Source organism: Strongylocentrotus purpuratus, unplaced genomic scaffold (assembly GCF_000002235.5).
Source record: "Strongylocentrotus purpuratus isolate Spur 01 unplaced genomic scaffold, Spur_5.0 spur5_scaffold_14, whole genome shotgun sequence".
Lineage (NCBI taxonomy): Eukaryota > Metazoa > Echinodermata > Echinoidea > Camarodonta > Strongylocentrotidae > Strongylocentrotus > Strongylocentrotus purpuratus.
Window position 1 is genome coordinate 31,039,253 of NW_022145599.1, and position 12,175 is coordinate 31,051,427.

The following is a 12,175-nucleotide window of genomic DNA, read 5'->3' on the forward strand; positions in this document are numbered from 1 at the left end:
GTGGGTAGTCCCTGCAGTAGACCGACAAAACAAAGAAATAAATCAGAAAATACAAAATGTAAGAAAGTTACCATACATATGTCCACAAAGCCGTCAAAACTGGAACATATAGCTTTTATTTTCAAGTAAACATTTCCATATATTATATTATATTCGAATATACGCAGTGAAAATAATTTACAGATCGCAAAAAATATTTTAGAACCTACTGTTTATTCCTATTTTCTTACTTATTATTTTCTGTTTCTTTTACATGATATTTCCATTTAGAACAGTGAGGCTTATTGTATAACAAGCATGGTAAATGCATAAGGAAAATCGAAAACTGGCTTTCAAGTTCGTGGGTTCCTTGGCAAACCGCCCCTCGGGGAAATTGACGATTACGGTTGTTCGACTGCATATAGATTATCTCAGGCCCATATTTGGTAAAATAGGCCAATTTGGGGATGTACGACCCTAACGCATTACCTTGGGGGGGGGGGGGGGGCGTCGGTAAACAAGTTGGGTTTAATTTTTTCATTATGATCGGTGATTTAATTTCACTTCCATGTTATTGTGTGTCATAGATTTTTCCGGAGATTTTTGTTGTTGATAATAATGTTGAAAGTGAATTTGTTCTACTTTGGCGCAGTTTTGTGCTATACTATATCATTTGTTTTGTTGTTAAAGGTATTACAAAGTTTTGGGAAATTTGGGAAATTGTTCAACACCAACTCGATATCTAAGCCAAATTTAGAACACATTCATTATTCATTTGGAGCAAATGCGAGTTTGTTTGTTTGTTTGTTGTTTTTTTTTGGGGGGGGGCACTGATGATTAAAACGGGGCAACTTTCTGCTGGAAAGTTTTTCCTAAAAGTAAATAAGGGTCATTTTCAACTCCGCCAATCATCATACATAACTCCTTAGCAAGTGACAAACCGGGGGGTCCGCGCCTTGACTCTCGATCTTCTCTCTTTCTCTCACTCTCGGGGCCGGGGGGGGGGGGGCACTTACAATATTCTGACTATAAATTAATGCTTACCCCTACGACATTCTTGCTCCCGGGTTCTGGCTATGCTATGCACAAATTATTTATATTCATTTTAAAAGATCATTCGCCCTGCCCCCTTGTAACAAAGGATAATTTATCAAGGTCGAGCGTGTCAAAGAAACCTCCTCGATATAGCTCTCAAGTGGGTAGTCCCTGCAGTAGACCGACAAAACAAAGAAATAAATCAGAAAATAAAAAATGTAAGAAAGTTACCATATATATGTCCACAAAGCCGTCAAAACTGGAACATATATAGCTTTTATTTTCAAGTAAACATTTCCATATATTATATTATATTCGAATATACGCAGTGAAAATAATTTACAGATCACAAAAAATATTTTAGAACCTACTGTTTATTCCTATTTTCTTACTTATTATTTTCTGTTTCTTTTACATGATATTTCCATTTAGAACTGTGAGGCTTATTGTATAACAAGCATGGTAAATAAGGAAAATCGAAAACTGGCTTTCAAGTTCGTGGGTTCCTTGGCAAACCGCCCCTCGGGGAAATTGACGATTACGGTTGTTCGACTGCATATAGATTATCTCAGGCCCTGTATATTAATTTGTAATGGGGATGTGCAACCCTAACGCATTACCTTGGGGGGGGGGGGGGGGGGGGGGGGGTCGGTAAGAAAGTTGGGTTTAATTATTTCATTAATCGGTGATTTAATTCCATGTTATTGTGTGTCAAAGATTTTTATTGTTGATAATAATGTTGAAAGTAAATTTGTTCTACTTTGGCGCAGTTTTGTGCCATACTATATCATTTGTTTTGTTGTTAATTCAAGATTTTTTCCTCCTTTCATCTTTTCTTTCGTAATTCCTTTCCTTTATTTGTTCTTCTATTTTTGTATGTTTATCCTTTCTTTGAATTTTCTTGTTTTTCTTTGTTTTTACCTACGTTAAAATTTTCTTCCATCTTTTGTTATTCTACTCTATGATTTTATTTTCTTCATCTCTTCTGTTATCATTTCTTACGTATTTATTTGTTTTTGTCTACGGCGGTCTGAACCTCACGACTGCTGATGGTTGACTTTTTGTTTTAATCATTTTCCTTTAGTTTTCCTTTAATTTTCTCATTTAGGCCTTTGACCTTTCTTCCTTCATTCTTTTGTATTTCTTCATTATCTTCTGTTATATTTCTCGTTCATCTTTTTCCTTATATTTCCTTATGATATATAAAACACTGTTTTTAATTTCATCTAATCTTCAATCAATTCCAAGTAGCCTATTTCTTTCTTTTAAATCAATATTTTATTTCTCTCTCTCTCTCTCTCTCTCTCTCTCTCTCTTCATGTTTACATTATGTGAACCTTTCTTTGATTCTTCCATCATTTTCTTTTTTTTCACCTTTCTTTATGATAATCTTTATATTTCTCTTTTTTCTCTTGCCTTTCAACTGCGGCATTTCAAACAAATACATATTTTTATTTTCCACTACCTTTTTTATTTTCCTTCTGTGTCTTTATGGCTTTTCCATTGTGTGTGGAACATTTTAAAACAAAATAATTTATTTTTGATATCATTCATCAGGCAAATTAGCCTTAATAATAAGGCTAATGAATTATATTAAGATATAAGACTAAGTTGCCTAATAATTGATATCAAGAATAAATTATTAATATGCACGAGCGGTCGTCATGATCTTTCCTTACCCGCTATACTGTTGGCCTAAACATTGTGGCAATTATCCAGTTCAGCTATCAACTGAAATAATGACTTTTCGACAAATGCATGATTTTTTTCTCAACCAGATTGTCGCCTTCTTCCTGTCAATAATCCAAATATTCTCATGACCTTAAAGGTAATACAAACCTTAGGTATAAGTTCATGGCAGTGGCGGATTGATGGGGCACAGGGGGCACGTGCCCTCCCGGTAAAACAAAGGGGTGAAGGGGGGAAAGAAAAAGGGAGAAAAGGAGAAAAAGGAGGGAAGAAGAAAGAAAAGGGAAGAGAGAAAGAAGAAGAAAAGAGGGAGGAGAGAAACGGGGAGAGGAGAACAGGCGGGGAAAGGAAGAAAGGGGAAGATAGATGAGAGAAAAGGCGGAAAGGGAAGAAAGGGGGGAAATGAGAATAATCAGAAGGAAAAAGAAAGAAAGGTGGATAATATTATAAGAAGGTGTTTTTTTACCGGGAAAGGAGCGGGCGCAATTCTGCAGTGTGCATAATATGGGATCCCTCTTGCCAGACGTGTAGCCCCCCCCCCAAACAAAACAAAAAAGCACAAGAAGAACAACAACAAAAATAGATGAAAAAGGGGGAGGGGGGGGGGAGAGAAAGAATTTGTGTTAAAGGAGAAAGGAAAAAAGAAAGAGAATTAAACAACGATAGAAGAGAGGTGCGAGAGCATGAATAATTGCATTTCGTTTAAAAGGATAATGGTACTACAACCAGGGGCGTCGATAAATGTCGGGATATTGTCGGTAAAATTGCGCTGCTGTCGGGGAAATTGAGAAAAGGGGGAGGGGGGAAATGAGAGGGAAAGAAAATAAAAATAAAGGGAAAAGAAAGGAAACAGAAAAGAAGAAAGAAAGAGAAAACAGAAAAAGAGGAAGGAGAAGAAAGAAAAGAAAAACAAAAAGAGAAAAAGGAAACAAAAGAAACGGGGGGTAAAAGAGAGGAGAGAGAGGGGTAAGAGCCTGAGATACATGCACTGTCGCTCATGTAGTTGGAATATTTTTGTTTTACCCCATTTAAAAATAATAGATCTAGATAATAGTATATATTCTCAGATTTTATTGAAAAATAATTTGCCAATGTGTGTTTTGCGTGACTTCTAAAGCATGTGTATGCTACTATGCTTATCAACTAGGGGACCTACGCCCTTAAGTCATAAATGACAGTAATGAGGATAAATGCCCCCAAAAGGGCACTAATATAGCACATAGACGCGGTTTTGATCCCAGGGCCTCACAGTTACGAGGCCATTGCTTTGTCACTGAACCATGACTGTACGCAGCGGGGGCTAGGGTAGAGGGCAGTTTCATACATTTAAAAAAAAGAATTAAAAAATGCAATGAATTTTCAATTATTTATTGCATTTTACCCCGGTCCCCAACATACAAAAATCCTCTAGACTGCCATGCATTATGGCTCAAGGCATGGGCACACAGAGGATTGTTTAATGTTGGGAACCGGGGTAAAATGCAAAAATTTTATTGAAATTTATTGCATTTTCTTTTTTTAAAAATATTTATTTATACCCCCTCTCGCGCGCGAAGCTTTGACGTTTCATTAAATTATTAGAGAAAGAAGACGATTCGTTGTACCGTTCTCGACTCTTAATCCTTAATTTGAACTCAGTTTTCCCCTTCCCGCGAAAAGCGCGGAAGCTTTGACGTTTCATTAAAATTATTAGAGAAAGAAAACGATTCGTTGTACCGTTCTCAACTCCTTTTCCCTTTTTCTTCCTACGTCCTCTTTTTTTTTTTCCCTTCTCTTTCTCTCTCTCTCTTTTCTGTTTTTTTTGAGGGGGGGCGACTGCCCCCATTGCTCCCCCCCCCCCCCCCCCCCCCCCCCCCCCCCCCCCCCCCCCCCCCCCCCCCCCCCCACCTGGCTACGCGCCTGCTTCCCTCAACGTTATGTCTCTTCATTTCGTGAAATATGCATGGAGTTGGTACAAAATACGTTGAGAACTTGCCGAAATTGTAAATTCTATTTATTTTCATTTTCTTGCATCTACGATCGAGTACTAAGCTAGAATAAAAAGTCATTCACGACTTTCCAATGCAACAATATCCGTGCGTGTCGTCTTCGTCTGGCCTATGTACATAAGGTATATAGGGCAGAGGTGAATGGCGCGCCCGTCCGGATTATTAAATGCGTAAGCGATCTCGCGCGCTAAACTTTGCTGTTGATCACAAACGTATTGTTGGCATAATGGCGGAGAATGAGAGAGATACTTGACAAGGTCTGTGCAATTTTAGGTAAGTTAAAACCATCTTGTTTTCCTGGTATTTAATTTTGAAGCTCAGTATGAGTACAGATATCCGGGAATTGCACTTGTGAGAAAGTCGACTGGTTATATGCAGAGTTGAAAAATGTTTATTGTCGAGGTCTCGCTTGCCCATTCAACGGCAATGGCATGCAATGAATGATTCTGCCCCAAACAACGGTGTTGAATTGCGTGTGTGTTCATGTTATGTCAGCTGTGCTGTGCCTGTACAATGCAATGCCAATGGTAATGTGGTACTGCAAGTGCAATCCTACATTTGTCAGTGTGATAATGGAATTTGTAAATAGTATTTAAAAAAACTTACTTGTTAGTGTTCATCTCACCATAGTGTGTAAGAGATTGTGAAATTGTGAATCCTCTATTTCATTGACCCTTTTGAGGAAACATGCATGGGAAATTAAAATAAAATCTTTAATTTTGATAATTTCCTCTTGCAAATGCAAGTTGCAGTTGCACACAACACAACAAGTTCTTGTCACTCACTCTTAGTCTACAAAATCTGTTCCAATGCCATGGATTGGCATGCTATAAGTTAGACAGAAATAATGTATTGTAAACGTTCCGGTCTTATTTTATTACATGCCACGGACAGTGAGTAAGGTTGACTTTCCTCTACAAATCCATCCACAACTTATTTTGCTGTTACTGACCACTACCAAAACAGATCATCTGGAATAGGGGTATCTACAAAAATACATTCTTCAGTATCATTCAAGAACTTTAGAATACCCCACCACAAAAATTGACCAAACGTTTGTATGGTACCAAACCCTTCACCAATGAGCTAAATCTCAAGACTTGAGCTTTTTAAGTAACACTAAACCTAATCCTAGGTCTTTGACGTCTATGTACATTAAACCGGTTGGTGGGGTATTCTAAAGTTAAGCCGTTATCTACTGTAAAGGACTGTTATAAACACTCCCTATATCCCTGAATGGAACTTTCTCCCGACCCATGTTAGAAATGTCTCCACCCTAGGAGCCTTCAAAGATAACTTACAAAAGATCAAGATGGGCATAATAACTGCTAGAGCTCACTTTAGAAATTAAGTACTCTGCTCAGTCCACTGCGCCTGCATGTTACATCCCAGCTGAGGAGTTTATGCAGTGGCTGCCAAAACTAGAACCAGAATCATTTAGCTACATAACTTTATAAGTTTATGGGTTATAATATAATAATTTTCCTTTGGTTATAGGTCCGGTGGCATACCATGGACACTAGGCACAAACAGCTCCATGACCGGGCCAATGATTTGTTTTCGCGGCAGCAGTACCAGCAGGCTGCAGAGCTTTTCACCCAAGCTCTGCAGCAGCAGCTAGCCACAGCCACAGCATGGGGGGACAGCAGCAACAGCAGCAGCAACAACACCCAGCAACAGACACCACGTCAGCAGCCCCAAACAGCAAGTAGTAGCCCCAGACACAGTAATAATAGCCACGCCCATCAAAACAATCACGCCTCTCCCAGCCCCCATCAACACCATCACCATCGAGACCACCATCTCTCCTGCCTCAATAAACGTGCCACATGCTTCCTCAAGTTGGTAAGTTACCCATGGGTAAAAAAATACAGTCAAACCTGCCTATAAAGGCCACCCAAGGGAAATAAAATAAGTGGCCACTATAGACAGATGGCCCTTTATAGAGGTGCCCACTGAGTCAGGTTTGACTGTATTGTAAAGATGAAAGGTGGACTTCTATAAACTGTACCAAACAATTGCTCTAAAAATTTCTGTAAGACCAGAAAGTTTAAGTGCATGACACTTTTGTACATGCATGTATCACAATTTGTCAAGATCGACAAAAGTTTCATGCTACAAAATGTTTGATTATATAACCAACATCTAATTTTGCATTTGTGAAAACTTCTTGCAATACAAAAATCAGAAAGATCTAAGTTGGTATAGAGTATGGCCGCGGTCAGCTCTATGTCCTCGTCTAAAAACTAACTCTGATCGCAACCTAGTTTGAACCAAGTCACGACGTTAACGGTCTGGTCCTAGACGTAAATAATGCTATCTGATTAATTCATGTCTGTAAAAACCCAATTATACACTATACACACTCAGTCCTCATCAATTTGTAGAAGAATCATCTTATGTTAAAGTTTCTGTTTCTACAGTGGAGTGTTATGATGAATATAGGTCCTTAAGGTGATTCATGTTTCATGTAAGCATAAATAAAAGTGGCGTCATTGTAATGTATCTTGAAATGCTTCATAAAAACACACAAATCCTGGATTAGATGATAATCTTTTCTACACCTATGTGTCAAAGGCATGTTGACATAAATATTAGTTGACCTAATCTTTTTATATTTCAATTGCCTGATAGAAAGGCTAATGAATGTCTGGATTGTTAAAAATACAGATAATTCTAGTAGTTCTAGATTATTTATGAAGAAAAGCATGTGAAGATAATCCCTGATGTTGTCTGACGTACTGCGTTACTTTTGAAAAATTATGATGGTATGAGAAAAATGTTCAGAAGACTTACACAATTTTGGTAAAAGTGCAAACAAATGTCAATTTGCCAGACTGACTGAAATCATTTGTACAGTTATTCATTTACATTTCCCCTGTTAACTGAAAGCTTAACATGCATACATTATACATGTACATACAGAGAGAACAAAGGAAAACATTGACAAAAATGTATCACAATGGCTCTCATTCAAATTTGTACGAACCATTGGCTGTGAATTGCAGGAAATGCACTTCCTTTTTATACTGTAAACAGTTAATCCTAGTTGAACTCATGATTGGACTATGCTACTATCCCACCCTGAAGACCTTGCTCTTTCAAGGAAAAGTAAATGTGAACAAATGCTTGTTCCTTTGTCTCCTTGTGTACCTCACTCTCTCTGGTGGGGTTGGTGGTTGGTTGCACTGTTTGAGTAGTTACCAAAATACTATAAACATGGAAATAAAATACTGGTCATAATAATAATAGGCATTTATAGAGCACCATCTATCTAGACAATTCTATTCCGAGGCGTACCCATTTACCTCAACTGGGTCGAGTGTGGCAAATGTAGATTAATGCCTTGCCAAAGGACATTAGTGCCATGTTGGGGATCGAACCACGACCATCGAATTTCAAGTAATACGTCTTACATGTACATGTATGCCGTGTAAAAAATACTTTTCTTTTAAAGCTCTTTTAGGATTTGGTATGGTAAAAGTGTGATTTTCTCACAGTGATATTGAAGTATTTTATTATTATTCAACCGAGCTTTTTGCAGTTTGTTTACCAGAACTATTTTTGAGCTTTCCAGTTAAATTGCTCACCGCTCTTTTGTATTGTTTTCACTGGTCTTATGCTACATGTAGAGCAACAGTTGCTTCCACGGTCAATCTCCTACACACACCAAATTACTTCTCTTGAGTTCTTGACCAAGCAGTATAAGACCTGGGGGTGTTTCACAAAGATTCTAAGTTGGACTTAAAAATTATGGAAAGCCATTAGCATCTTTGAAAATATTTTGTAAAAGTTCTTTTGAAAGGCATAAAATGTTGATTCAAATCATTTATAGTTTCTATCATCAAGCAGATTTCATGTTCTTGATGTGGAATTTATAAAAAAAAGTCTAAAATACTTGAATTTTTGCTTTTGAATATATTTCATTTTAAGGCTCCAATGGCTGTCCATAATTTTAAAGTCCAACTTAGTGTTAAGTTCTACTTAGGATCTTTGTGAAACACCCCCTGATCCTAAACTGAAAACAAAATAGGAACCCAAACCCAATCCTTTCATGAACTTTATAAGCAAATGTCAATCGGAACAAATGTTGGCTCACCAATTGATACACAAGTGGTGTCAAGATATTCATTGAAATGACAGTGCTGAATGCTGGGACTTGAGATATAGATTTCATACTAATTATACACGTTCAAACAGTGAAGCATTATGCAGAACTAGCGATTGATAGTGTTTGAGTGCATGGACCAGCAAAATGTAAACAAACGTCCTGAAGGCCATAGTCTACAAGGAGAAGTAACATTTGATCACAGCATTGCGTGTGAAATTTTACTGGTAACAGCTCACAACGCTTACAAATTATTTTTCGAAATAATGTGCCTAGGTAATCTTGCAACCTTGTGGACAGTTAGAAAATGTTTGTGGATTCCGTTGAAATAAAATCAAATTTTAGCAAGACAAGAACTCCAAAAAGTGACTTGACGTATTTGTATTCTAATATAAATACTGTTTTTGATAACTTGAGTAGAAATGTTAACCTTGTGAATGAATTGTTAGTGCTTTTTGATATATGGTCATATTAAATCAAAGCTATTGCAGGTCCATTTCCCTATTTAATAACATGCACATGGTTGTAAGGAACGCAATTGAGCTGATTATTTCCTTCATTACATGTAGGCATACATGTATAGCTCCATTATATTGTCACTGGCAGGTGTTGCATGTCGATTCCAAAAGATAAACACTTTTGTATTGTCATCATCCCTTTTATCTCACTAAATCAAGGCTGTGTACTTGTAGAAATTCAATCTTTTATGAGGGACAACTCTAAAAACAAGTTTCTGTCTCCATGAAATGATAAAAGACAAGGACTATTAAAAGGTTAAGGTAAACAGTAGATATGATGATGATTCTTTCCAGGCATACAATGAAAACTATTTTGTTTATAAGCAATAAGGTAGTTCGAGAAGTAGTTAATCGGTAAAGGCATACTCTGTAAGTAGTATATCATATATTTTTTTGTTTCCTCTTTCATCATGTACATGTACTATGAAATATTATTTGAGTGGACTTGTGTTTATATTTGTTTTGTATTTATTTATTTTTTAGGGGAGAGGGGTAGGGAGAAGGGAGGGGAAGGGGAGGGAGGTCGAGTGCATAATAGCATATTAGCATAATCATATACATGTATGTTTCATCAATTTATTTTCCGTTCCATTGGGACTTCTTACAGGATACTTATTAGAATAGAGAATTTTTTAATTTTTTTAATATAAAAAGGCAATGAATAATGTTCAAATGTTCATGTACAATATGTTGGTACTTTGTGAACTCACCTCATCAATTATGTCCATGTACAAAGAATTGCATGCTATTTTCCTTTACATGTCTGTACATGTATGTACAGATTCAAAGCAGGGGGTGAACTTCATGCACATGTTATTATAAAGCCTACGTCATTTTTAGTTCAGTGTATGTATGTGAATTGTCTAAATGATATCCGATTTCACCTGCTGTTCTCCTGCAGACGACCTTTGACCTCTGCCCTCAAATCTACTGTTTTATTTCTTCACAGGATCAAAATGAAAAAGCCCTGGATGACATCAACAAGTTATTAGCCCTATCCCCGACCAGAAGTAGTCTAGGTAAATTATTAATGCGTAAGACCCAAGCCCTGAGCAAGCTACACAAGACCCAAGAAGCATATGAAACAGCAAAGCAGTGGACATCCGCCGAACCAAAGGTTTGACAGATTGGTTTATTTCTAATTTGTTTTATTTTATTTCAGTTGTTAATCAGTACCTGTACATCTAGCTTCAATACTTGTTGTATCTGACATACTATGCAATTCAATATGTAAATAAATGAAGCAAATTGTAATGGTATTGTGCGACAAGGGTTTTTACACAAACTTACCTGTCTCATGCCTGTTGGAAAAATTAGGGGGTGGGGGGGGGGGGGGGTGGGGAGGGGGGAAAGGCACGAAGTATCACCAACCAATGCTTTTTTAGCTTATGTTGTCAAAATTTGCAAATTAGCATGTTGGAAATTACAGGATGCATACTGCATAGATTCCTAAATTTGTTTGAGACTCACTTTTTTTAAATTGGATATTGATTTAGGAAACCCCAAAAGTTATTTATTCTATTTGCAATCAGAGTTACAAATGTTGTGATGATATATTTTGTCATCGATATGATATTGTTCTATTTCTATACAGAATGGCCAAGCATCCAAAGAAGTAAACAGACTGAAGAGATTATTGGATGAAAAGACAGAGGTAAGTCAGGGTTCTCAGCTGTCCTTGGCCTCGTCTTACAAAGAGATAGGAGACTGCAAACTTGCGATTGATTGGTGCACTTGCGATATCCAATCGTAACTCTTTGTAAGACAGGGCTCTGGAAACCAGGGATAACCTGGATAACCTTTAGTGCTCACTATCATTCCTGCTTATATTTTCAGTCGAGAAAAGGTAACTCAATCCAAACTACACTTCACCTCTTGATAATTGTTTGATACATGCTTTTAAAAGCAGTAATTAAACACTCATTTTGTGAGACTAAAAAAGTTCCAACTTCAGTCCTTGACTGAACGCTATACTAATATCAAATTTAACAATAAAATTCTGGTCATGCGCTTGCATTGTGAAAGAAATGGTGTGGAATCGAATGTCTAGCTATACAATGTTCGCGCAAGAAAAATGTCAAGTTGATTATCTGACAGCTTTATAAACTTTGTTCAAAATGTCCTGCAGTTAACGTTTAAATTTGTACACTGTACAAGACACCTGTTCTGCGTGTACTCTTTGAAAACTATATATATATATGCACATAATGCACTTTTTAACTGTGTTATATTATTTGATTAAATTATAAACTTACAGAACCCATCAACAAGTAGAAATACATCAGCAAGAGATAAGAACGGAACGGAAGCCTCATCACACCCCTCGCAGTCAAGTGGAAGGGGCCAAGGAGCCAGTGGTGGTAGTGCAAGCTCAGCCTCATCCACTCATCACCAGAGGGGGAAACGCAAACCAGCATCTGAGGGAAAGCATAAAAAAGATGCTGGCAAACAAGAGAGTGAGTAATATATCATGTTTGTAAAGAATATAATCTCCTTTGTTAGATAGAGAGGGAATTCTTAAAGGTATTTACAAAGTTTTGGTATGGGGTCATGAATTTGGTTCAAATGAACATATTAGAGGCATATTGAAATCGAGTCTAAAGTGAAATTGTAAATAATAAACTCTTATGTTGTATAGCGCCCTCTCAAGACTGATATTACTTTAGCTTCAAAACAATATATTTTTTTACTACAATCAACCGATTTGCTATTCACGTTTGGAAGTTGTATATCAGAACTGCATATCCGAATTGCACCGGTAAATTTGTGATTATTTAATTTCTCGAAAGCTGAAGTGTTTAGGGGCTAAATTTTCTAGAGCTTATAAAACATCCACAGGGGCATCCAAATATATCAAC

General features: G+C 37.1%; 1 protein-coding gene across 3 annotated transcripts in view; it reads left to right on the top strand.

Annotated features, from left to right (window-relative positions):
- Positions 1-4,858: 4,858 nt before the first annotated feature.
- LOC575216 (probable helicase with zinc finger domain) overlaps positions 4,859-12,175 on the top strand; it is a 29,873-nt gene continuing 22,556 nt past the window's right edge. For 2 of the 3 annotated variants that reach the window (XM_030984721.1, XM_030984722.1), the window contains exons 1-5: positions 4,874-4,948; positions 6,189-6,536; positions 10,267-10,434; positions 10,912-10,971; positions 11,575-11,773. In XM_030984721.1, the coding sequence (XP_030840581.1) occupies positions 4,928-4,948; positions 6,189-6,536; positions 10,267-10,434; positions 10,912-10,971; positions 11,575-11,773 (796 nt within the window). In that variant the 5' untranslated portion in view covers positions 4,874-4,927. Of the gene's footprint in view, positions 4,965-6,188; positions 6,537-10,266; positions 10,435-10,911; positions 10,972-11,574; positions 11,774-12,175 lie in introns of all 3 variants that reach the window. The other variant, XM_030984723.1, reaches the window with a different exon arrangement.